Raw genomic sequence first — 25,283 nt, 5'->3', positions numbered from 1 at the left:
GGGGGGGGGGGGAGGGGCGCTGGGGGGGGGGGGGGAAGGAAGGGGGAACAAAAATAGGAAGCCACCCACACCGTTATTTCATCTACTTGCTCAATAAATGGTTACTTGATTACTTGTATTATGGAAAGCAGTATTTGAGGGATTACTGGCCAAAATTTCTTCATCAGCAGTATACACTAGGACATATTAAAGCATGTCTATGAGTGCATTTAGCCAAGTTTCTGAATTACAAGAGGATGTAACCTTCATGAGGAGACTATAAAGCAAGTATTAGGCTCCTGGGAGAACAAGCACACAAGTCAAAGCACTAGGATTATTATGCAGAAAGAGCAGGAAAGGAGAGGGTGACTTGTAACAAGTTAAAATCTGGAATTATGATTGGGACTAGAATTTGGAGTTACGTAACACAAAGACAAAGGAGAATTAAGAGAACTACTATGACCAGAGAATTTGACCAAATGCAAAAAAAGAAATTTTAAAGTCAATTTAGTTTTATAGGAAGAATTACACACGATGCTGTCTTCTTCTCTCACATTCATACATCAGATGCTGTGAAGAAATCAATCATGAGTCTTCAAATTCCTCTACACATAAGGTACATCGCATCTTTGTTTTTGATCTTGTAAATTCTTAAATGCTTAATCCAGTCAGTAACTCTAGCACCCAAGGGAGTAAACAAAACATGTTAGCTTTTAGAAGCAAAACCATTAAGTATGCATCTTTTTCAGCATGACTTCATCTAGTTTTCCTATGACAATCTATGAGCATGTATTCCAAGTAGAAAAAAATCAAGTTGCGTTTAAACTGTGTCCAGAAAGTCTTGCAGAGTTATGAAAGCTGCTACCAAATGAGAGGTTTTGCTTCTAGCAGTCACAAAGAATTCCCAATCAGGCAGAAACACTCCACTGTAGACGCTAATCAAGTCTTTTGCCTTGTTAAAGAACACTATCAGATGACTTCAGAGTTGCTATCAAAACACAACTTTATTTAAACAATAATTAAAAGCAGTACTATAAACCAACTATACATAGGACAGACTTCAAATACTGCAGTATGAACTAGGTATTAAACATTAAGGAGCTATACAAAAAAAGGAAGGCAGGTAGTTACAACAGTCAGTTTTCTGTAGCAAGCCTCTGACACAGACTAGTTCACGTAGCAGGTGTAGGAAGCTATCTATGCACTGATACAACAATATAAGTGTCCTTCAGCAGGTCCCATACTGTAGAAAGAGCTACCATCATTGTTCATGCTTACATTTGTAAATAAGTTAACAACAAATTCCCCTATATAATACAAAACAGATTTGCAGATGCGTCCTTTATGAAGTCAGAGGAAGTTCTCCAAGAAGAAAGTTTCTCCCAGTGCTGCTAAGGATTCACAGAGACGTTCTTGGAAACGGCTGTCAAACATGTCACTTATTTCCTCTCTTAGCTCTCTGAGCAGAGGCACTGTGGACTTACCATCTGCATTCAAAATTCTCCCAAAAAGTTTACTCCAGAAATCACTGCCAGCAATCCTAAAAACAAACAATTGTTTTCAATGAAACAGTACAGCATACAGTACATGTCTGTTAAGACCTTTGTTTATATTCATCTCTCAACGTCCTTGGAAGACTTGTTCTAAAGCAGTATTTGCATTCGTGTGAATGACTGTGAAGGAAAAGTAAGAGCGGTTTTGCTGAAACATATAAGCACACACTCTTCTTTCTCCAGTAGTCTTCTGTGTAGCAACTAGACAGTCAGTTTCACAGGTCTATCAAAAACACTATGGCTGCACTGTTGCCTCTTGGCTCAATGTGAAGGACAACAGTGGTCAGGTACTAGAAAAGAGGTTTTTAGTAACTCATCTTAGTAACTCATCTAAGTTTTTGTTTTGAACCAACAAGTTGGCAGATTTCTTTCACCAAAAAAAAAAAAAAAAAGTTTGATATAAATCTTGAAGTACCGCTATTTGCAAGCTGAGTAGTTCACAGGCTGATATGAAAGAAAAGACATGAAAAATATGAAAAACAAGTAGCTTACAGCCAGCCAGTCTGACTGTCCCCTTCTTTCCCCCCTCATGCATCAGTGTCTCCTGTAGACAACACTTCAAAGACAATCAAGAGCAATAAACACCCTGTCTCAAAGATATACCCAAATAACATGAACAAAAAGGTTAAATGGCTTATTAAATTTCAGAAAAATGGTTTTACAGCTAACCCTTTATTCTACAGTCTTGCACTGAAGTCCATAGACTATGGTGCTTCAGATTACTGAAGAGCTTTTTACAATCATGGTAGGAGTTACCCAAAGCACAGGCTTTTCAATTTGTTGAAAAGTCAATGTAGGTGGCTGGCAAAACAGCAGCCATGGTCTCAGAAGAGACCTGGCTTGTACTGTTACACAAGTAACTCTTACATTTTCTAAAATAGTAGTCATACAGAGCACAACAGAAAACATGTGAGACTTCAGGCTATTTGTTTCACAGACCTAGTCAAGTAAGAAGTACAGCAGAGAAGTTTTCATGTTATTAAGGATGTCTAAAAAGTTATCAGTGACTAAAATAGTTCTAAAAATTCTACATGCCAACTTACAGCTGCCTGCACAGATGGAGTTTCCTAAAACAGAGTGGTGAAAACAGGAACACTAAAAGACACCTCTGGAACTGAAAAAAATCTGTAAGTCCATTTTCTAACAATAAAAACATGCTAGAACACCCTGCCCTTAAAAACAGATTGAAGTCAACCTTCAGCACTGAAAGATGAGCAAAGAAGTCTGACTGAAACTCACACTCTACCTTTCCAGAGCCTTAAAAAGTGTTAAATGTTTTGCATTAGTTCTGTTGCTTTTCAAGGGGGTTCTGCTCTGTGGTATTCCATGTGCCCTAGATGGCAACATTCATGTTTTATCTCATTGCTCTTGTACTTTGTTGGATTGCTATTAAGATTAGTAGAATATCTGGTAGGGCCACTATATTTAAGTTTAAATATTTAATGTTTATTAAAACTATTTTAAACTCTTTTAAGCCCTTTTCTAAGGTAATGAGGTCAAGGCTCCTGCATTCATGTAAGGTGCTTACATGAAAGCTGCCTTCTTTATATTTCTCACTCTCTAAATTCTCAGAGCATTCTTCCGAGAAAGTAATCCTGTCAACATAATCCTCAGACTTTCCAAATTGCTTGTTAATTCTGCCCTATCTGCTAAAAGTTCTATAAGATCATTAGAAAAGAAGAGTAGAATCACTAAAAGCCACACCAAAATGTCCTTGGTCTTCACAGGACTTACAGGTCCTGCCACGCTTGGTTGCGCTCAAAGGATAAAGCTCCAGATTAACCAAAATTTATCAACTGACTCTTCTCCCAGGGAAATGCTTCAACTGTGTTGCCCCTTCTGGAGGATGAAGGTTCCCTGCAGCAGGAAACCTGTTTGCCAGACATTACTTCAGAACATACTGAAAGCTTCAAATGCGCTAGAGAAAGAGTAAGGTAATAAGAGCCAAGCATACTGGAAGAGCTAAGTCTTAATGCACGACTTTTGGCAAAGACAACAGATTCAGTGCAAATTCTTTATTCCTGCAAAATGAAATATCCATTTTATGAGACTGATGTCACACTTCGGTATAACATGCATAATCAGAGCACCTATATTAAAGTTTTCTGGAATTCCCAATATTGAAAAATAAGTGTAGAAGATCAGTAATGACAGATCGCATTCTTAGCGGTAAGGTAGAAAAAAAAGATGGAAAATAGAAATCTCTTGCTTGTATTTGCACTTCCAACTCTGAGACATAAACAGATGTACCCAACCGAGAGATGATCCATTGCACCCCACTTCCAGTCCCCAGTGTTCTGGGACCACCTGACCCCCTCCTCCTCCAAAGTTTCTATCCACTTCACAACTCTGAATCCTCATGCTACCCAAATCTCCTCCTAAATTTTACCTCCTTGCAGAAACAGAATCTTTTTCCTTTTTCCTTGAACACTGTCACCAACCTTGACTCAAATTCCTTTCCAACTGACCTCTCCTCCCATAACGGTCAGCCCTATCCTTCTGAACTCAAAACCTCTGCTACTCAGCTCTTCCTGCTCCAGTTATTCAGAGAGTTGTGGTTATTTTTCTTTCATACCTACACCCTGATCCGTCCCTAACACTATACTTGTTCTCCAACTAAGCCCTTGTTTGGCTTCATCTGCTGCAAGTCAGTTTCTTCTCTGGTAAAATAAAAATAAGGCAAACAAAAACTCAAAAAAACCCCACACAGATAGCAACACTTTCTAGTAAGTTATCCCAACAGAGTACTGGAAAAAAAATGGACATGTCCTGATAAAAATGAATGTATAGCCCTGTTTTTCAGAGCAGGTCAGATCTCCTTAGCTCAAGAACAAGAGTATTGGAATATCTGTCAGTACAGAGTAAAAGCCAGTCTGCATTGATGATTTAGCCATTAATTGCTTTTTAGTATTTCTAAAACTAAGGCAGTAAGATACATATTTACTGCCAATAAGTATAGATATACTTATCTATAAATACTATATACTATAAATTAGTGGTATCCTTCTCATTAGGAAAGAAGGACCCTTAACGATTTTTTCTTTGCAGCCAATAAGTTGATCTGAAGAATAAAAAGCTTCAGGGTATGGTATACAATACATAATGAGTACTCAGTAAAAGCCTGTTAGAACCTTGTAAATATTGGTATCAAACATGCAAAGTAAAGAAAAATCATTTCCACTCATGTACAACTCAGGAAGATAAGTTTTGGGTCCCCCCACCTCTACCCCCAAGGTTGAATACAACAAACATGAGAGGCATAAGCAATTTGGGTTGCTAGGTAACTGGACAATTCCCATACTGGTAGCACATTCTCTTTAATAATGGTTATAGAGAACTATATCCACACACTGAATGTAGCTAATATACCATGATCCTGAATGCAGATAGCTTTCCATAAGGATATTCCAGAGCACTCTGCTTATGATACAAACTCTACTTGAGAGCTAAGGCAGAAAAACTCTGCAAGGTGTGACTGATGAGACTAACAGGTATCTGCTTTAAGAACAAAGGGTAGATGAACACAGAGTAGTCTTGTAGCCAAAACATGTGGCTAGAAGACAGCTGTAGTAGAAAGCAGTAACTAATACCACATCCAAAAAACAGTAGTTGCCCATGCAGCTTAAAACCTATATGCACAAGTTATATTAATAATAAAATAAATTATACTGTTTCTGCAACAGTTAAGCCTGGCATCAGTGTCTTACTAGCGCTGTAATAAAGCCTAGAACAAAAGAGCAAAAAGTCCAAAGAATCTCCAGATTTAAAGCAACATGTTCTCATAATTTCTTTCTCACCAACCACGCACATATAAAGCTTCTCCAAGCTTGAACTATCAAGTCAAAAGAGAGACAAAGGCAGTCTGGTCTAAAATGAAAGAAAAATATCCGAAATTCATCTTAACTGCTCTGTAAGGCTCATTCAGCATAGAACAGTCTCAAACATAGCACACAGAACACGTTTGAGTATGTTAATTACAGTACTTAGTTTTGTATGGTATTTAATGTGTTACAGTACTCAGTGTTTGAGTACAGAGTACTCAAAGTATAGTACTAAAGTACTATAACTTTTGAAGTTACTGGACTTGTTCCTTGTAATCCTCCACAGATTACAGTGGTGTTTTTGCCAAGGGCGTAAATTCTGTGCTTTAAGCTTTGAAGATAGTACTAGTGTAAAGAAAATGAAGGAAGTTAGAAGAATCTTGTTCCTTCCCACACCCTTCCCTTCGCACCCTCTGAAAAAGGACTTACTTGGACATATTTTGCCTGATTTTCCAGGTGAAATTCTCCTGACAGACCTGGACATGATCCCCAAATAGCATCAAATGGACTATATCTGCAATGCCAACCAAGTCTACCTGCAACCACAATAAACATCAGAAAGTTGAACTTCTGTTGATTTCTGCAGTCCAGTATAAATTTCATACATTGGTGTTTGCATCAAAATCTTCCAGAAAGCTACTAAGGAAAAAGAGTGCAAAAAGGAAGATTTTGGTCTTGTTATAAGTTCCTAAGTAAGTACAGCAGTCATGGAAACACAGCAAATCAAGAACAATGCTGCTAGTCGTCTCAAATGCAAAATGTGTAGTTAGATGAAAAGCTAAGATATCTAGCTAAATATAGACTCACCTGATAAGGAAAAGAACTTTTTGTCAGGAGCTGTTGTCCATAAGGTGTCTGAGCTATTGGAAAGCTGTCGGACAAACTTACTCCTGACTGCAGTCTCAGATCTAGACTATGAGAGAAATCCACTATCTTCAGAGCACTAGTCATCTCATTATTAGCAAATGGATCACAGATCCTGTGTAAAGAAAACAAATAATGGGTAAGACAAGCCACTAACTTTTTGTTTTTGAACTGAGTAGTGAAGAGGAGTCTAAGCTATGTCAATGCTCCCCTCTGATGGTTAGCTTAAGAACTGCTACTAAAACAACTTCACCTAGATATAAGGGGAGCCAAGGGGCAGACTGAAGCTTAGAGGCGGCTATGGGAAATAAAGGGTTAAAGATAATATTGTTTTGACATCTGTCAATCACCAAAAACACAGCTGGTAGAATAGTAGAGGGATAGGGTAGTGGTTATCACATCTGCTTTACACATTGGAGGTCTTGTGTTCAGCCCCAGTGGAACCAGCACCAGGACATTTTTGGGAGGTTGGACTAGATGACCTCTAGAGGTCCCTTCCAACCTTACTGATTCTGTGATTCTGTGAAAATAGAGTTGTGTTTACCTTACTCTCCCCTTGCCCCCCACCAAAGATCTCAGAATACTTTATCCATAAAAGAATTAAGCTTCATAAAACTGTACTAAACCTTCCCTATTCTACATATTAGGGAGAACCACAAAGACGGGGTGGCAGGAAAAGAAGAGCATTTGGATGGATGACAGAACATACTGCAAAGCCAACAATATAAACAGCTCAGGATTCTTCCTACAGTACCTCTGTGCGATAAGTCTGCTTTGTACTTTGACCTCATTTATTTATACTAAGGATTTGTCCTAGGATTGTTTCTGCTATCCAAGGGAAAAGACAAAGTGGGAGTGGTGGGAATTCACTATACTAAATTTTTGACACCCAAAGTTGGGTTTGCATTTGCCACAAGAAAACCAAACAGTAGACCTCTAATCCTCTGGCCATCAAGCTAGATTCACATTTCTTAGATGACTGTAGGTTAAAAGTAAGTTTAAAGTCAATCTTTGGACATGTCCTTGAAGACTAAAAATAACTTCACTGAATTTCTTCTAATGGAAGTGTATCTGATGCTAGATTATTAGACATTCCAAAGCTAATATCATCCAATACTTAGTTCATAGACTAATATTCTGAAGAATATGTGACTTCATTAACATAGTTTGGAGAAGAGCTTAAAAAACCTGGATCTATTCATCAAGTTATAAGCTGAACTGTAGTGGGAAGGCAAGCCATCTATTTAGTAACTGGAATATGCAGGCACTCTCATTTGCCCTTCAAATCTTCTAACCTCTTATTTTTCAGATATTTAAGACTAAAAGCAAGTTACTAGTATCTAGTTAGCTGTCCAATACATTTGCTAGTGTTTTCAAATTTCTTTGTTTAACATAACACACATTTTACATCAGCATTATATAATATACTTTTTTACAGAAAAGAAAAAGATTATTCCCAAGCAAAATGTTTTCACTGCTTTCAGAATATATCACAGCCTAGCCACATCTCTGATCCAAAGAACATGAACTACAATATCAGGCCCCTGACCAAAAGAGAGAAATTACAAAAGCACAAGAGCTGCATCTGAAACTTGAGTATAAAATGTCCTCCCATACTTATACAAAGAGACTAACCTGTCTCCCAGAAAGAACACCTCTGGATTCAAGTCTCCATGGATGATCTCTGCTTTGTGGAGCTTCTCTACCACACCCAGAAGATTGTAAACAACAAATATGATAACTTCCTCTGTGATGGCTTTACAGCCACGAATAACATCCTGAAAATAGAGAACAAAACATATCTATATACCATTCTACCTCAAATAAAATGGATTATTTACAGCTCACTTTTTTTCTGGTCAGTTGTACAGAGTCTTACCCTAAATTCAGTATATTCAGATTTTCCCCATGGTTACCCTACCAACCATAATTAAAACAACCATGAGCTCCTAGAGGGTGCTACTATTCAGAGGTAGAGGAGAGAGGGGAAAAAGAATTCCACACATGAACACCCAACAGCCAGGAGGAAGAAACAGAACTTCAGTCAGAAGACTGAAATTACTATTTAATTTATATCCTCCCTATGCAAGAATTCAGAAATGCGTTTGCCAGACTTTAAACAAATCCTTCAATGAGGTGCTGAATGCTGTGACTTCATGCGATGTCACGGTAGACTGGAAGTCTAGAAGATGCCAAGAGAAGCAATTAAGTTTTAGATGCAAACTCTGTTGTGGAACAGCATGCCCATGCTTGCTCATGTCATTTATCATTGTCATGAATAAACAAAGAGTGAAAATTGGATTTGTTAGGCTGGTTTATGTGCTTCTCTGAGACCATCTAAGGCTATAATAAACAGTCCTAATATGCGTTTAGGTTAAACAAAAAACAGGGGATCTAGACTACAGGATTAAACATGTGAAACCATCTCCAGGAATGACTAGCAAAACTTATTATTGGCACCTATGAAAGAGTTCATGTCTTCTACAACTGTACTTTTGCCATTTGTACTGACCCCAAGTGTGAAGCGATTTATATCCCTATGTAGAATAGCACAGCCATCTTGATACAAGAAACAGTTGCAGTTCTCACTGAAGCTTTGGTCAAAATCAATATTCAGACGCTCCTGTAATTGAACTGTGATATAAAAATCCCAAGGCACAGGCTGAGAATATACCTACAAGAAAGTACAGAAGAACATTTATTTTTGGAATAAAGCAAAAAATGTTCATTTTCATATTCTTTTTTCTTTTGCCATTTTACTGTGGAACACATTTTCCACACTCAAAAACTCTTCATTTATATTGAGAATTAGAAAGTTTTTCGAATAGCTCAATTCATGCCCTAAATTAAGAAATTAACACCAAATTTACTGTATCGTAGGCTAAAATGGCTGATGGAAAACGGTTGATGAAAATTTAACATTTTACATTTCATGTATAAACAAGGTCATGTTACCTTTATTGCAAATCCCTTTGCATCCAGCTGGGGAAAGTTAGCTGGAACAGCAAAAAACATCTTGTACTCTTTGTTGGTCCAATATTCTCGTTTGATACAGTAAGTTTCATTTCCTGTTACAAAAGTTTACAATTACAACGTGTTACAGCAAACGTATGTGCTCAGACTATTGAAGTTACTCCTCACCTCCCAGCAAAAAATTTGTCAGAAGACTGAGTATGATATGCTCCAAACCAATTTAGAGCATCAAGAGATCCCTTACACTCTAGAAAGTCTGGAATACTTACCTAGTTCAAATTCTTTCTCAAAGACCATCACAGGCAGAGATCCATTCTCCAAATGAAAGTCTGAAGAAGCAGTCAATGATTCTGGCATAGGATCTAAGAGCTTCTTTCGTTGTTCATCACTCCCCAAAAACTGAGTTATGTCAGCACCTAGGAAGACAAGCATCAAAAAGATGAACTCAATCTAGATGCTGATGTTCTCTGTGAAATGATCATATCCAATGAAAAAAAGTGACATGGATATTGCGACCATTTAGCTGGATTTTATTCACATATTGATTTTCTGTATTACTTCTCAGCAAGTCTGTTAATCTCTTCGCAATAGTTTCTCATCCCATAAAGTGAAAACACGTATCTTTAAGACTATCCTGGAGTATTTCATCTTGAGGTCTCACCACTTATTCTATGAGAACTCTTGCAGAACTATTTTTCACAGAACAGACAAAACTATGAATTAGATAAGATACAGTACCTCTGCTTAGTCACAAGCTAAATCTAGTCTCAATTTTAAAAATTAACAATTCTATTTTTGATTTATTTCCAGATTAAATGATCAGTTTATGATTAACTGAAGGGTTTGGTTGAAATTAAACTTTTGAATACAGTAAGATATGATGTATGTATATATGAATAAATAAATAGATAAAAATAAAACCCCACAAATTTGGGCTCTGACTCTGCTGGTCATTGCAGCAATATGAAGTTAATGGGTTTCACCTCTTAGAAGATATATAGGAAAACTAGATGTAGGTCTGGGTTTGTTCTCCTGCATAATAGGACAGGGAGGAAATCATTGAACAGATAACTTCATCTTTGTGAGACCCAAGATAGCCTGAAAGTACAGGCCTCCAAGACTTAGGCAGACTAAAATACAACGTAAGTAGGTAGCTTCTGCCAACTTCCTCTTCCAGACAGTTTGATTAACAGTCTTTCACAGTACAAAGATAAGAAACAGTATCACAACCTAATATAATATATGAATATATACTTATATATAAATATAATATACATTTACTTGAAAAATATTGCAGAAAAGTTGGAGAGTGGCTACAAAGTAATTCTGTGGAAGTAGATCCAGGAAATATTGTAGACTAAATGAGTGCTCTGTTGTTTCACCATCACAAAATGTGAAATGTACTGGGATTTAATAGAAGTACACTGACAGACATCTGAAGTAATAGTTCTGCTTTACCCAGTGTTAAGAAGTATTCAGCAGAATTACTATGTCCAGTTTCAGAACTGCACTTCAAGAGATCAGAGGTGAGCAATGAGGACAATTAAGAGTTTTAACAAACAGTATCCTTGAAACATCTAAATAAAAGCCTTTTTCTAAGCATAACCTTCACTCGCTGCAAAGATTAGTGCATATGATAAAAAAAATTTAATCATAGTTGAAATATTCTGGATAAGCCTATGTTGACAGTATTCTTTTCCTAATTGCACTTTTGTCCCAGGTCCCAAACATACTTCATTATAAAATACTAGTGAGATCATCTTGGATCTTGTAGCCTGCAGCCACACAATGTCGTGTTGTTTCCTGAATTATATACGCTGAGACGTTTTAGATATACAATTCTAATTAAAACACCATAAACTGAAATCAGAGGCAGCAAAGGTTCCTTAAAATGTCGTTAAAATACATAGTTCTAGAGGACCAATTTTAAAACAAATGCTCACAAGAAGCCTTTAACTGTAATATAAAGATTTATAACAGAGAGAAAGTCTTTGTCCAGAAGAAGAGAGAAATTAAGTCAACCTTATAAATACGAATATTGTTTTTTTATAAAAGAAAGAATACTGCAGAGAAGCACAGTAGTTTATGTGAAACAGACTGCGAGTTTAAAACCAAAGCTATAGAAGTTATTAGATTCAAAATTGTGTTTTTTCACGTGGCATTTACTGACACATCAGAATCCACAATAAGATGATTATGAAAGAAAAAAAACTAAAACAGAACAAACCTGTCTTAAATATATTCTTCCTGCCATCCAGTTCAAGTTCTCTATTTCTGAATTTCATCTTGTTACTCCTACACATACCTTGCTGTAATACCTTAATATACACTATACACCTCAGTTGAATGAATGGGTATGATGGGACTAAAACACTCCACAAGTCACAAAGCAACAGAAAATATACAACAAGAGTAGAGAATGTAGGATATACAGAAAAGGTCATAATTTAATTGTAGTTGCAAGTTTTTTGTTGTGAGTGAAATTCAATTTCAGTACTAACCAGTAGTGCTTTCACAGATACCTCCAGAATCAGTAACCATTTCAGCCGGCAGGCTCTGAGCGAGTTCCAGTTTCTCAGGTATATGCAGATATTTAATAGTGGATATTTGTGTAACAGAGGAAAGAGAAGATCCTGGGGAGACAGAAGAACCTGACGAGCGAGTATCTTCCTGACTTGCCTCCATGATCGGACTGTAAATAAAATCATCAACTATTCAAACTTCCAGAAAATGCAATGTCTCGATAATGCTAACAAGTGACTATGAAAGTATACCATGTATCCATAGACTTCTTTGAAAAAGGACATCCTTTCCCATCTTTTTTTTGATAAATTGGACACTTATGTTGGAGCATCACCTTACCTCTGATGATTGTTCACACTCATTTTGTCTACAGATGATTTTATCTTATCTTTTCTGCTATTACAGTCATAATTAAGATACCAAACATTTATTAGTCTTAGTTACCAAAATTCACACCTGTCCTGCTATTAAGGAAGCACAAATGCTTTTAAAGCTATGCAAAACCAAAATTACTTTTGCTCTTCCTTCCAAATTATAATTGTCATGGCTTCCCAGGGAGCTTGCCAAACAAACACACACCTTCAGCTTGGTGTACATGTTTACCTATTAACAGCTAGCAAATGAAACTCAGTTCTAAATTAAGACGTGATACAATCCACAGCTTTTTCTTACCATTGTATAGAAAAAGTTGGTTGTTTGTCAGCGTTTTTCTCTCCAAGAGATCTAAATCAGAATAATCAGATCCCTTTTATTTAAACAACTAGAGAAACATTCAAGTACAAAAGAAACCAGTAATTCTACTTTCAATCTCTATGGTTAGAAAGAGAATGTGTTTCTGCCAAAAATGATTTGCAAAGAAATTCATAAGGAGAACAGAGTTAAGTACTGCAGTATCAACAGTGAAAAGTCAAATGAATGTGTTATTACTCTTTTAGTTCTTAAAGCTGCTCAAGGCAAAATGGACTCCAAGTTAGAGAAATGGTGGTGTTAATTTAAAAGAAAATTTGTTTCTTCAGAAATGGAATAGTAAAATTACAACTAAAGACACACAGGAGAAGGACAGAAGATGCTTTGCTATAATTACCTCAGTTTCTTAGCACAAATAGCTTCATTATATGTTCCCTCACAAACAGGGATTTGCTGATTCAGAGGAGTGCTCTTGGGTTCTGGACAGTCTTCCTTCAGGGCACTCTCTGAATAAGCAGGAGCTGGGATTCTCTGAGCTACCACACCATGAAAGGGAGTTGATGCCAAGTGGGCAGCCCTAACAAAATCACAGGTGTCTTCTGGATTAGCACAAAATGTTTTGTTCTTGTAAGAGCCTGTCACAATTGCATCTTCAGTCAGAGGTTCAATTCCATTCAGCTCATCCTGCAACAAATAGGAAAAGAAAACAAGAAGTCTGTAGATTTTACAAATTATTTTTACTAAAAAGCTGTCTCCTCCATCCCCCCCCCCTTTCCTGTTGTCATATTCATAAGTTCTGTCAAGATGCCCTTCATATTTTCAGTTTCCTGCCACATAAAAAAAGCATATATAATAAAATTGTCATATAAGCATTACTAGATGCATCATGGTAATTAGTGTTTTACTTTCATTTACAACATAACTTAGTCACTGAATTTTTAAACTGGCATAATTGTCTCCTGTACGCAGTGTTAATTTTCCACCATCTTTATCCCTCTTAACTTCCAGGTCATTTTTTCCTTTAGTCATGCCAGTCCCACAGTAATGCCTCATCTACCCATTACAAAGAGCATTTCTCTCTCCCCCTTCTTCCATCCTACCACCTTTCAGAGGGATGAGATGCTTGTTCAGATGCATAGCAAGAAAAGGATGCAGTAGATGATTGTTCCTCACACAAACATTTTTAAATAGTTGTAGAGCAAGGAAACCTGACCACTAGTCTCTTGCTTAAGATTTTAAAGGCTCTCTACCACCATCTCTGTATTGGCCACCTTAAGGCCTAGTAAAACCATAAAATTTCCAGTGTAATCTTAGTATTGCCCAGTTCAAGCATTGTCATGCCAGACAAGCTCAGGACACTTATGTCATATCAATGACTTGTCAGTTCAGACAATCTCACTCAGCTCAACAGTGGGACATTCTATGTTGGCTTCTCCTTGTCAGAAGTTCTGCTATAGGGTAAATCATTTCCTTACGCAAGCTTCTGATGGTACGTTTTCCTTTGCAGTGATACAATCTGAAGATTTACGAATAGCAAGAGGACGCCGGGCGCTTTTCTGTATATGATCTGTAGAACAACTAAGATAAAGTTATGTTGTGTTAAATACTTACTAGCACAGCTTCTGATCTTCAGAGATTTATCTCAAGAATTTAAGTTTGCTGGCCACTTCAATCTGAATCACTTTGTAAACCCAGAAAATTGTAATACATACTGCTCTCCAGAATGAAGAAAATTTATATAGCACCCTAAGTAGTTTGTGAAAAGATCTAGGAACAATAGGAAAATATTTCCTGGCCTTATACTCTCCCAAGTAGTATAATAAGATAAAAAACAAACCAAATCCAAACCAAACCCAAACAAACAATCCACATATCCATCAACCACCCACACCCACACAAAAGGCAAATTTAGTTGTTTGAGAAAGTGGCTGGTACTTCAGTTTTTCCCTCCCCTCCAAATCTAGGTCTTCAATAATTCAACCTTATATTCTGGTTTGCTGATGTAGATGATTCATCAAATATGGAGAAAAACGTAGCAGGATCCAGTGGATGAAGGAGAGTTACATCTATAAGAGAAAAACAAGAGGAGTATTATATCAACAGTTTTTCCACAATAGCGTATCTAAACTTCTTAAAACATTTAATACGTCGCATTAAAAGTACCACTCCCAGCAGGATGTTACATAAAGAATCTTACAGGCAGGAAGAGTGCTCAAAACAAAACAACAACACAACTTGGTTTTGTGTTGTCAAAGAACAACATAAAATCTGTACCTTTCTTACTACGGCTGGCTTCAGCCCCCTGGTCTTCCTGTTCATCCTCAGAGTCTAAAAACACACTCTCTTCTTGTATATCTGGGCATACATCTGGAGACTGGATAACCTCTGTCAATAGACACACTAGTCAACTGAGATCAAAAATAGAATTTCTTCAGCAAGCACCCTTTCCAACAACAGAATTTAGAAGGCAGCAAATTAATACAGCTTTCAGTTGCAGACTGCTACCAAGTCCTCCAAAAAAAATCCCCACTAAAGATAGTATCAGAGTAGTTTGATTTTTAAAAAAAAGTATTTTAGTAAAACTGCATATATGATAATGAAGAAAGCTCTTCAACTATTAAAAAATAGTTCTTCTGATTGAAAGTTTCTGCGAATAACAACAGATCTCTTCAAGTGCCTCAGATTCTCAGGCACTTGACATTAGTGCATTATTTTCATTCTTCTAACGCATCCAAGCTTTGTTTTTTATTTTGTTGTAGGGTTTTGCTATTCATCCAAAAGAATGTTTTCCTTCTGTACAACCGTCTCCTAAATAGTGCAAATTTAAGTAATACTTACTTTTGGAACAAGCTGATTTATGTAGTTGAGTATCTTCTGACAGTTGGGATTCACTGTGAACAAGATACAAACTTGTTTCTTATGCTTTGTGAAGGTGTGTAATACATAAGTAGACTTACTAAAAAGCAAGCCTAGCTGTCCTATATTAGCTGTGAGAAACTAATTCTTTGAAGATTTCAGATTCTAGTTACAGGCTGAGCCTAAGGATACTCTTTCCTTATACAGAAGCAGGTTTTCTGTTAATGATTCATGCTACCTATAACTAGTTATCCCCACAAATTCTCTCATTGCCTGCAAAGAAAAATCTATACTACCTTTGCAAGTGAGGCAGTTTCTCTCCAAGCACTGTTGCACTGAATAAAGCAACTCCTTGCAGTCCCAAAGGTGGTGAAGACTCTCTTGTCTCTGCTGGCTGTAAGAACAAGGGCATATTTTGATTCCACATTGACGAAATCACAAGCCATGCTAAAAGGTTCTAAAAATACTATGATAATCCTGTATAGATCATAAAAGCCTTGATGGATTAGTAAATGTCTTTACCTGTTTGTTTATACTTAATTTCCTTGCATTGAAAAATAAAAAAAAAAAAAAAAAAACACCTCTCTCTGGTTAGTAAAGTAAACAAACTCCTACTACACACAGATTTTACTCTTTACAAATATGTATAGCTTTCATTTGGTATTTTTATTTTTAATAACTATATGGCATCTATTAAAGATGTCTGTAAGCAGTTACACAACTTGCATCAAATTCAGAACATTTTGCATTTCATCATTTAAAACAAACCTATTACTAATACAATCTTTTGGAAAGGGCGGAGAGAAGAACATTAGCTCAAGCGATACTGTCAGGAACAAAAAAAAGCTTTAAAATAATTTAAATTTAATTTGTGATTTGCAATCTACATAAAAACTGGGGTTTATTTTTGTGTGTCAACAGCAATATTGGCATTTTTCCATCTAGTTAAACAATACTTAACAACAATAGAGCAAAGTAGATATGCTCAGTAGTTAAGTAGAACTAGAAGGGTCTCTTTCTGCACATAAAAAGAGATCTAATGCCTGGTAAGTGTATTACTGTTTGTAAGTTCTGGAAGCAAGAAACAGATATATTGCTTTGCCACCCCTTTTACTCATTTGGATTACCAAGTTTTCTAGATAGAAGGAAACAACTGGTGACTAGAGTTTAAGAAAGAATCATTTACCCTTAAGCGCACAGTAGACCTTTATTAAATCATTTAAAAGTTTATACCTTATCATAATTTATCTTGCCCAATTCCTAAATAATTTCACAAGTATTACACTACAAAATCAAAGTTCTTGATTTTACATCCCTGCAGTGAAATCACATGCTGGGCAATATTTCTTTGAACTTTCATTTACTGGGTGGCACTTCCAATGTGTGTGTACAATTGACTGAAGCAACCTTGAGCAAGAAAGAAAGAAGCACCAGCCAAGAAACTTAAATATTCTTTCACTAGCGCTTTCCCTTAAAGTAGTAGCTATTTGTAGGAGAGTAGATAAATGAAGAGGTCAGTACCTGTTCATGTGATTGTTGCTGCTTGTTATCCTTCTTCAGTTTCTTCTCCAGCTCCTCAATTTTCCTTTGCATCTCTTCTTTCTTCTGTGCTATGGCCTGCATCTCCTCTAAAGGATGAGAGGCTGGTAAAACACCATGCATATTCCAGATGCAAGGTGTGGCTAAAGACTAAATACTTCATAAAGGCAGCTTAAACCTCTAGTGTTCTTTCCCTGTTCCCTAGACTATGATGTCCAGCTTCCTCTGCACCTCAGAGTGGCTAAAATAACTATTCCAGTAGGACAGAAACTGCAGGAAGAAATTGGTATACCAATAAAAACTAGAAGTACAGTTTTATGATTTTACCTCAGGAAGCCTTAAGTCATCCCACTTTGAGGCATACCTTCTGTTTTCTTTTTTGCTTGCTTTCTGTAGATTTCAGCTCGAATCTCTTCGAAAGAAAATTCTTCCACTCCAGCGTAAACTTTATCTTTGCAATACATCACCATCTCTTTCTTTTCCTGAGTATCCTGCTGATGGTTTTGCACTCGCTGTAGCGGATCCTCTTCTTTCTCAGGTTTGCGAGCACTTAAAACATGGCTTATGCTGGGTTCAATTTTGCAAGGCGTCCTGAAGAAAGGGGTTAATATTTGGGATTTATGAACTTCACTGTCAAAGAAAAGCCAGTATTGGTGAGAAAAGAGCTAACTCCAGAAACTAGCTGCAGAACAGCCTAAAAGACATTCTGATCAATCAATAGACAAACAAAACAAGAAAAATGGAATGACTGCACAGAAAGAAAAACACCAACTCATAACCGTATAAATCAGAAAAAGTGATAATAAGCCTCAGTCAAAAGAAAATAAAATTTTTATGATACTCTATTTCTTTGCATTCTGGAGTAGGAATTATTTTCACTGTAGCTCCAGTGATCTGTGGGAATGCACAGGTGAGAAGTCCCCAATCATCTTCCAAAACAGAGTTTACCATAAGAATTAACAGAACTTAAAAATGAAAGACCTTGAACTAGATTGGGCTTGGCATTTGAGACTAAAAAAGAAATATAAGAGGCAATAGAAGTAGAGCCTGCTCAAGGAAAAATTCTGCATACAGAATGACAAACGGATTTCTCAGTTCTCCATATCTCAGTAAGTCAGTTGTTGATCTGCAATGAGAAGTGTTTAACTAATCACCCAAACTACGGTGAATTGAAGTCATTAAAAAAAAAAAAAAAAAAAAAAAAAAAAAAAAAAAAAAAAAAAAAAAAAAAAAAAACACTTAACAGAGTTTTCTTAACAATGTTTCACATTTAAATGGACTCACAACCCTAAGACCAGTTCAGAGACCAAGGCACAAAAGATACTAACAGTAGGATTTAAGTGTCCTCCCCTTCCCTTTCAGAAGGGTGGGAGGGAAGGGGTTAATTAGCTTGGTCACTATGGGGTCCTTCTACTCAAGCCTCTGGATAAGACTTGAAAACATGATTTACAACATCTTTACACCATGTCAACACGCCTTTTTCCGTCTAGTTGACTGCTGCATCATGAGGAAATGGACTCAAAGGCAAAAAGATCTGCTTTTAAACTCTTTCAACTATACAGTGTTAAACTACATGCAAACTCTCTGCTTAAGCTAACTACAGCTGATTTAGAAAATTCATGTTTAAAATATGATGATCAACTCCAACCCATTCCTTTTGCCCTGTGTAAAGAGGCTGCCTTTTAAACAAAAATTTCGTCCTTACAAGAGACCAGCATGTCCAGAGATCTAATTATATGTTATTACTGACTTCTAGGAGCAAGAAATAGTCTTAATATTTTACATATTCTAAAACTATGGTATGCCTTTGGTCAGAGCTACTCTGCAGTCCACATGCAACACACAAAACCCATGGGAAAAAAAACATATACTGTTAGCTACCTCTCCGCATTTTGATTATACATTCAAAATCAAAGAAGCAATCTGTCAAATCACTATCCATCATATCATATTGAAACTGTAATATCAAACATTCTTTTTTATTCATCTATTAGAAAGAATCATGTTTACTACAGCCATCTTTAGCTACCAGAAAAGGGTAAGCAGCTTTCCAAAACAATGCATTTTCTTTCTTCCGTAAGAAAATGGAGCAAGCTCATCTCCTGGGATTTATGAGCATTTCAGTGAGTACTGTACAAAGAGGACGGTAGTGTAAGGAAAATAGCATACTCCTCCATAACCTAAGCAACATTGTTGTCATGGAAACTTTGATAGCTTGTTTCAGAATAAAATGCCATATAGAATCAGAGTTCCCAAAATAGAGGGATACAGCAATAAGCCTGTATCAGTTTGGGACTGCTTTCACAGCAAACAGTATCCTAAGAGATTTAACTATGGTTTTGTGCAAATATACCAAGTTACACCAGTAACTATTTAAACTATATACCATGTACAGACATGATATACACTGTCATAGTGGGAACTGAGAATCAAATATTTCCCATGTCCCTATGAATCCTCCTTTGAAACCTCTGCTGTACAGCTAAAATACTGATAATTCCCAGGTTTAAATTTTAAATCTTGGTATAGATAAAGGTTTGAATACTCAGTCAAAAGTGTCAGAAGACTGTGAAGCAGCTTTGAAAATTTCAAGTACATATTCCCATTTCAAATTAAGGTGAAGACTCACATTACTTGTTGCTGAGCTGACTCTTCCACATATGGGGTGAAGTTGGGCAATGCACAGGGCACTTCCATACCAGAATTTGCACTACTGCGAGGACGCTGAAAAAGAAAGTCGATGTTAGCAGCTTAATATTTGGTTTTTTTTAAAAAAAAAAAATCTATATTCCTTTATTTTCTGAATCTCCATTTTCCTAGTCCTTGGCTCTGCTAGTTTTCCTTCTTAAAAGAAAAAGTATGCATACACACACACACTTTCCCCATGGCTGATTCACAAGACTAATTTCTTTCCAATACCTTAACCAGATACACATCTTCAGCTGGACACTAGCACCTACAAAAGCAAAACATATAACCCCCCTACCTCCACGTCCTCAACAGGATCTAGCTTCTTTGTTACTCTGAGGGAATACTGACAAGGCAAGGCATTCCAGTTGTTCCTCATGCTTTCTAGAAAGGTTAAAAAAATGATACGTTTCTACAAAACTATCTTAAAAAAAAAAGGTTGTTTGTCCCAATTCTTTAATATTCTTTAATAGAAAGATGGAAGTTAGTTTGCCAACATTCGATTTTCATCTGCTTATCTGAAATTCTCTAAAGTTCTCAGGCAGAAAAACATGCGTAGTGAAGACACTTGTCTTTTCCACTGTCTTTCATACAACTTAGCCATCTTCATTCCGGCAGCAGCAAACTTCTTAACTTTGTGTAGCTTTTAATATATCATAAAGTTTACCCAAAAAGTTATTTTGTGTAATGCAAGCCAGAATGAGCACCACACTTGAGTGAAAGAGAATTAAGAGTCAACTAAGTTGCAACTTACATATATATTTTTAAAAAGACATCTAACAAAAAAGATCATGAGTATGAGGACAAAAAAAAAAAAAAAAAAAGCAACTAAAACAGACTCCACAATTCTTCCTGCTCATTCTTCTCAGTGAAATTCAAACTGTGATTACTGTGATTTACTGTAATCTGTTCCATTCACTTAAGTTGCTTGTCATCTGGAAGCAATTCTTCTTTAGCTTTAGCCATGAATTTTAGACCTTTGCCCATTTCCCCTTAGTTTTTAAGTGTCAGACTTCTATAGTGGTAAGTCTCAAAAATTTTTAATCTTCTGATTAGTTTACATTTTTCCTGTCTATCCTGCAAACAGAGGAACACTGGGGATTATCTAAGCGCCTGTAAACTAAACTTGATTTCATAGGCTTCAGTTTATTTCAAATACTGTCTTAGATCATTTCTCTAAAGAATGATTTAAAAACCTTTAGCACAGCTTCTCCTTTTCATGCCTCCAGCATCAGATTGAACAGTTAAAAACCTTCTAACATGGTTATTTTCATCTACCTGCAAGTTGCCCTACGTTACTAAGACAGCTATTCCACTGACACAGTTGTTTTCAATTCCTTTGAGCTCTTTTCTGGAGTGATTCTTCCCTCATGAGCTCTTCAAAAGAGATTTGAAGAACATTGCACACACCTCATTTTCGTAAGAACATGGATAACAAGTTCTTCCTTCAGGTTGTGTTGTATGATATCAATTTAACTCTTGTTCTCATTGCTCATAGAAGTACTGATGTCTACCTTCTCTCCCTTTTTTGGCAAGGGCGCGTTTCCTCTTATTGTCCTTTTCTGCTGTCCAAACAGGTTGGCAAGACAACTCAATGGATCTCTCTAGTTAGCAAGAATTAGAAGTTCTGCAGCTTCTTAAATCAAGAAATTCTAAAACCTACGCTAGCAAGGTCTGTTTGTTTAATTTGACTAACTTACACACAGGCAGACTTGAGGAAGAAACTAAGAAGTTCTACAGTTTGCAATAACACAAACCCTGGAAAGAAGGGGGGGTGACATTTTCCCAGGAAATTAACAGAAATCAGATTTACACCCACCTTCCTCTTTTTTAAAATCAGCCCATCTTGAGATTCCTTACCCTGCCTGAGTTCCAAGGTCCTGCGCTTAATTCATTCTCCTTAGCCTTTGGAGCTGGAAGTGCTGCCCATGGCTGAGGTGCAAGTACAGGAATCCCAGGTTCAGAAGCTGAATTTTCATCAAACACAGCAAAACATAGACTATTGGAAAGCTGCTGAGAAGTTGGATTCTGTAAGCTTCTGTTTCGGTTTGTGGCTATAAGCAAGGAGAATTATACAAATTAATCTTTAACCTAACACATTCAGGTGTAAATTTCACAGAAGTGTATTATTCTTCCAAGAACACGTGGTTTCAGCAACTAAACATACCTTTAAGTGCATCTCCCACACGACTAACTGGAGCTATCACTTTCTTCTTTCCTCTGCCTTTTAGATCAGCCAATGAGCTTCTCTGTGGTTCTGCAGCTCCCAGAAGATCCAGGTCTTTTTCATCAGCAGCTTCCTCAAGCCCGAGTAGTGTCTGCCGAGAAACACGAGCCTGAAACTGCCTGCAAAAACATTGCAAAAGTCAGCCTAAAACTTCTCCGTACCAGGTATCCACTGAAGCACTTGAAAATAGTCCAAGTTCCTCCCTTTAGAGGGAAGCTTACCTGTGATGGGACTGGAGCTTGTCCAGAGGCTCAGCCCTACGCTGAAAGCCTTCCTGGAATATTAAGTCTGCTTTCTTAAAGCTTCCTCTAGCCTCAAGTTCTTCTGCCCATGTGATATAGAGTAGTGCCAATGTTGTGCCAATTTCCTGGCTATATAGATAACTGTACAGATCCAAGGGCTCATTACAACAATTCCCCTGAAATATTCAAAATATGTTTACAATTGCATTGAACTACAAAAGGATTCCAAGTCAACACCTGCTTTTTGATGCTTCTGCATGACCACTATTTATTTAAACACAGGTCTTACAATCATATGTTCTGTCTCTAAAACTGTTCCTGAATCATATCACAATACATAAGGAGAGAAATTCAACAGGGGAAGAACAATAAAGACTTCTAACTGCACGTATTTGACAATATTATAACCACCCCCTTAATTCCAGGCTACATATTCAGAGTCAGTCATTCCTTATAACTTTATCTGAGATAATTCCATGACTGAAGTATGGCATATTAGTGTTTGTGAGAATAGTTACTTTATCTTTAGGTAAGTACCATGTATTTACAATCAATATAGAAACTGGTAAATCAGCCAAGAAAGCTAAACCTAGAGAAAACTGATTATTTAAGAAAAGAGAACAATCAAACAAACAAGAAAAAATAGTAGAGCAGACAGGTAAGACCAGAATACTCTCAACTTAGTTTTGCAATAGAAAACTTAAATTTGTAGCTGTCTGAACTGAACAATTCTGAAAAACATCCAAAGATTCTATTAAAAGTGAGAAATAGAACTGAAGAGTAGATAACATGTTTGCAGAGAGATGCTTCTAATATTACACTAGTGGTAAAGTATGTTCTTTGACTCTGTTTTTAAGAAATTCAGCTTAGCTAAGTGCAAACGATATCCAAAAGTATCAAGAAAAAGCAGCACTCAAATATTCACAGAACACTCACAAACTTCAGCCAGAGATTAAGATAGCGGGGATCTTTGTAGTATCTCTTCTGTTCATTGAGTGTTTTCACAGCTCTTTCCAATACTGCTGAGAGATTGCTCTCCTTTCCACCTTGGGGGAATGTTTGCTCTGTCCACTTGATATACCTAGAGATGGAATATAACCATAGGAAGTCAGTTCTGAATAAAATGTGTGTCCTCTGTTTCTGTGTAATGTCAGAAGACACACACACACACACACACACACAAAAAGCAGAGTACTGAAACAGGCACTACGGATTACTCTCCCCAAAGTTTGTTATAGAATTGCTCCTTTAACAAATTTAGTATTAAATTAGAATAACTTTCTTCAAGTTTTTATGAGGAAATCTAACATTTTAGTGATACAGATCTAACTTTTCCATTCATTCATTCTTCTGAAATAAAAAGCTTACCGATCCCAGACATCCAGTGGATCATCTCCAGAGTAAAACCGGATTTCTGACTCAAATTCTCTAGAAAAAGATATTATCCAATCAATAGACATTTATAAAACATAGAAGTGTCTCCTGCTATTTAGAGACCTCCACTCATACTACTTTGTAGGTCCACAAAAAAAAAAAAGTTAGTTTATCATATAGAATCAAAAAAAAAAATCCCCTAAACATTTGTACTCTTTTTCAGAATGAAAGTGCTAGAAAAATTACTTACAAATATTTTACAAGAACAAAGAGACATCGGCACAACCTTTCCAAAGCATACTTTGAAGAGTTATTAGCAAATGGAAAGATTGCAAAGAAGAGTTTCATTTTTCCATGAAACATCCTTTAAGTCAAGGAGGAGAGCAGATTACACAGGATAATTGAAAATGCTTGATCAGACAGTTACAGAACTGCACTGGAGAACACAGTGAAGACATTAAGTGGCCACAGTGACAGTCACCATCTTGTCTCTTCATTCAACTCCCATACATCATTCCATCCTTGCAACATGACAGCTTCTCCCTCAGACATCACAATTGTAGGAAGTATTTATTTCTGGAGAAATAACCTGTTTCAACAGATTACTGCATGAAAGACTGTTCTCCCTTTCAATAGTTTTCATTGACAGATTACCACTGGGATATTAAAACAAAACAAAACCCCTACCCTCCTCCCTGTAACATCATTTATCTTAATGAGATAACAAGGTCTCCTTAGCGTTTGCAGTTTAAACGCTCCACTACTAACCTACAAATAGAATTATCCATGGCATTAGCATTCTCTCTGTACAGCACACACAGCAATTAGTCTTAAATATTTGTAGTGCAATGCCAACATAGACATCAGTTAGAAAAATTCTTGCTCTTCAATTCTCTTTTGTTTATGCTCATGAGATTAGCTGAGATAAAGGAGGTATAGGAAAATTGATGTGAAGGCAGGAAGGGTGAAAGATATCCAAATATTGCTCACTGTTTTTTGAGTTGAACAGCAGTGTGGATGGAAGTCTCCTGCTGAGCCAGGGCTTCCTGCAAGGTGGACATGACACGTCCCTGCCTGAGAGGCTGCACATTTTCTTTGCTCAGCTCCCACTCATCATTCCACTCTTGCGACATGACAAACTCTCCCTTAAACTCTGTGTTAATGAAGAAACAATAGAGAAAATACACAATTCAGTACAATTTAGTAAGTAGGGTACTAACTTGAAACCCAACATATCTGAGTGTAATTAGCTGATCCATCTCACACTTCCTGTGGAGCCTTAAGCAATCATTTAGGCCTCAACTTCTAGAGGAAATCAGCTGCTTGATCCCCATTCATGAAAAACATAGGAAACAAGGGCTAAGAACCTTTCTACAGTCAAGAATCCCAGACAGATGATCTTAGCAAGAAAAGCTGCGCCACAGTCAGGCGTTTCCCTCTCCACCCACCTTCCACCTCTCCTCGCTGAGGCGGTTCAGTGGTGATCTCCTGCCGAGAGGAGGCTCAGCAGCACTGTAAGCCAGGCCAGGACTCCTGGATCTTCACCTGCCAGAGGAAGCTAGCAGCACAGGAGACTCGACCCTTCTCTCCCTGCAGCCAGGCTGCGGCTGGAGGGGATGAAGAGACACGAGAGAGAAGGAAAAAAGGCTGTTTGCCAGTCGGCTCCAGAGTGCTTTGCAGAAAAGCACTCTCGCATCTCAGGGTCGAGCGTGGCAGCCTTTCCCCAGGATGCACCCCATCCCGCCCCTTTTCCTCCACGCAGGGATGCGGGGTCCCGCGCCCTCCCGGCAGCGGCCAGGACCAGAGGGAAGAGTTAGGTGTCCTTCAGCCCGTGCTGCCCCGTCAAAACCCTCATCCACATGCACCCAAGCGCGGCGGTACCGCCCGGCCCGGCTCGGCCCGGCCCGGCCCCGCACTCACACAACGCAGCAGTCCGAGGAGAACACGATAACGCCGC

At 37.4% G+C, this 25,283-nt stretch overlaps 1 protein-coding gene across 1 annotated transcript; it reads right to left on the bottom strand.

The window, feature by feature from the left end:
* Positions 1 to 1,015: 1,015 nt before the first annotated feature.
* Positions 1,016 to 24,853, bottom strand: BUB1B (BUB1 mitotic checkpoint serine/threonine kinase B). Its single transcript, XM_062576777.1, has 24 exons — positions 24,775 to 24,853; positions 24,317 to 24,479; positions 23,321 to 23,380; positions 22,889 to 23,033; positions 21,932 to 22,128; positions 21,651 to 21,829; positions 21,344 to 21,537; positions 19,425 to 19,519; positions 17,160 to 17,386; positions 16,778 to 16,884; positions 15,553 to 15,650; positions 15,239 to 15,291; positions 14,675 to 14,785; positions 14,382 to 14,466; positions 13,876 to 13,978; positions 12,798 to 13,084; positions 11,692 to 11,882; positions 9,460 to 9,606; positions 9,173 to 9,285; positions 8,730 to 8,891; positions 7,853 to 7,995; positions 6,161 to 6,332; positions 5,783 to 5,889; positions 1,016 to 1,519 (listed from the first exon to the last, which is right to left on the bottom strand). Exons 2-24 carry the CDS (start codon positions 24,457 to 24,459, stop codon positions 1,330 to 1,332), a joined length of 3,309 nt encoding a protein of 1,102 aa, XP_062432761.1. The 5' UTR covers positions 24,460 to 24,479; positions 24,775 to 24,853; the 3' UTR covers positions 1,016 to 1,329.
* Between the last annotated feature and the right edge of the window lie 430 nt (positions 24,854 to 25,283).

The sequence above is a fragment of the Rhea pennata genome, chromosome 5 (assembly GCF_028389875.1).
Source record: "Rhea pennata isolate bPtePen1 chromosome 5, bPtePen1.pri, whole genome shotgun sequence".
Lineage (NCBI taxonomy): Eukaryota > Metazoa > Chordata > Aves > Rheiformes > Rheidae > Rhea > Rhea pennata.
The sequence above is the reverse complement of the archived record's forward strand: the minus strand, read 5'-3'. Positions and strand labels throughout refer to the sequence as shown.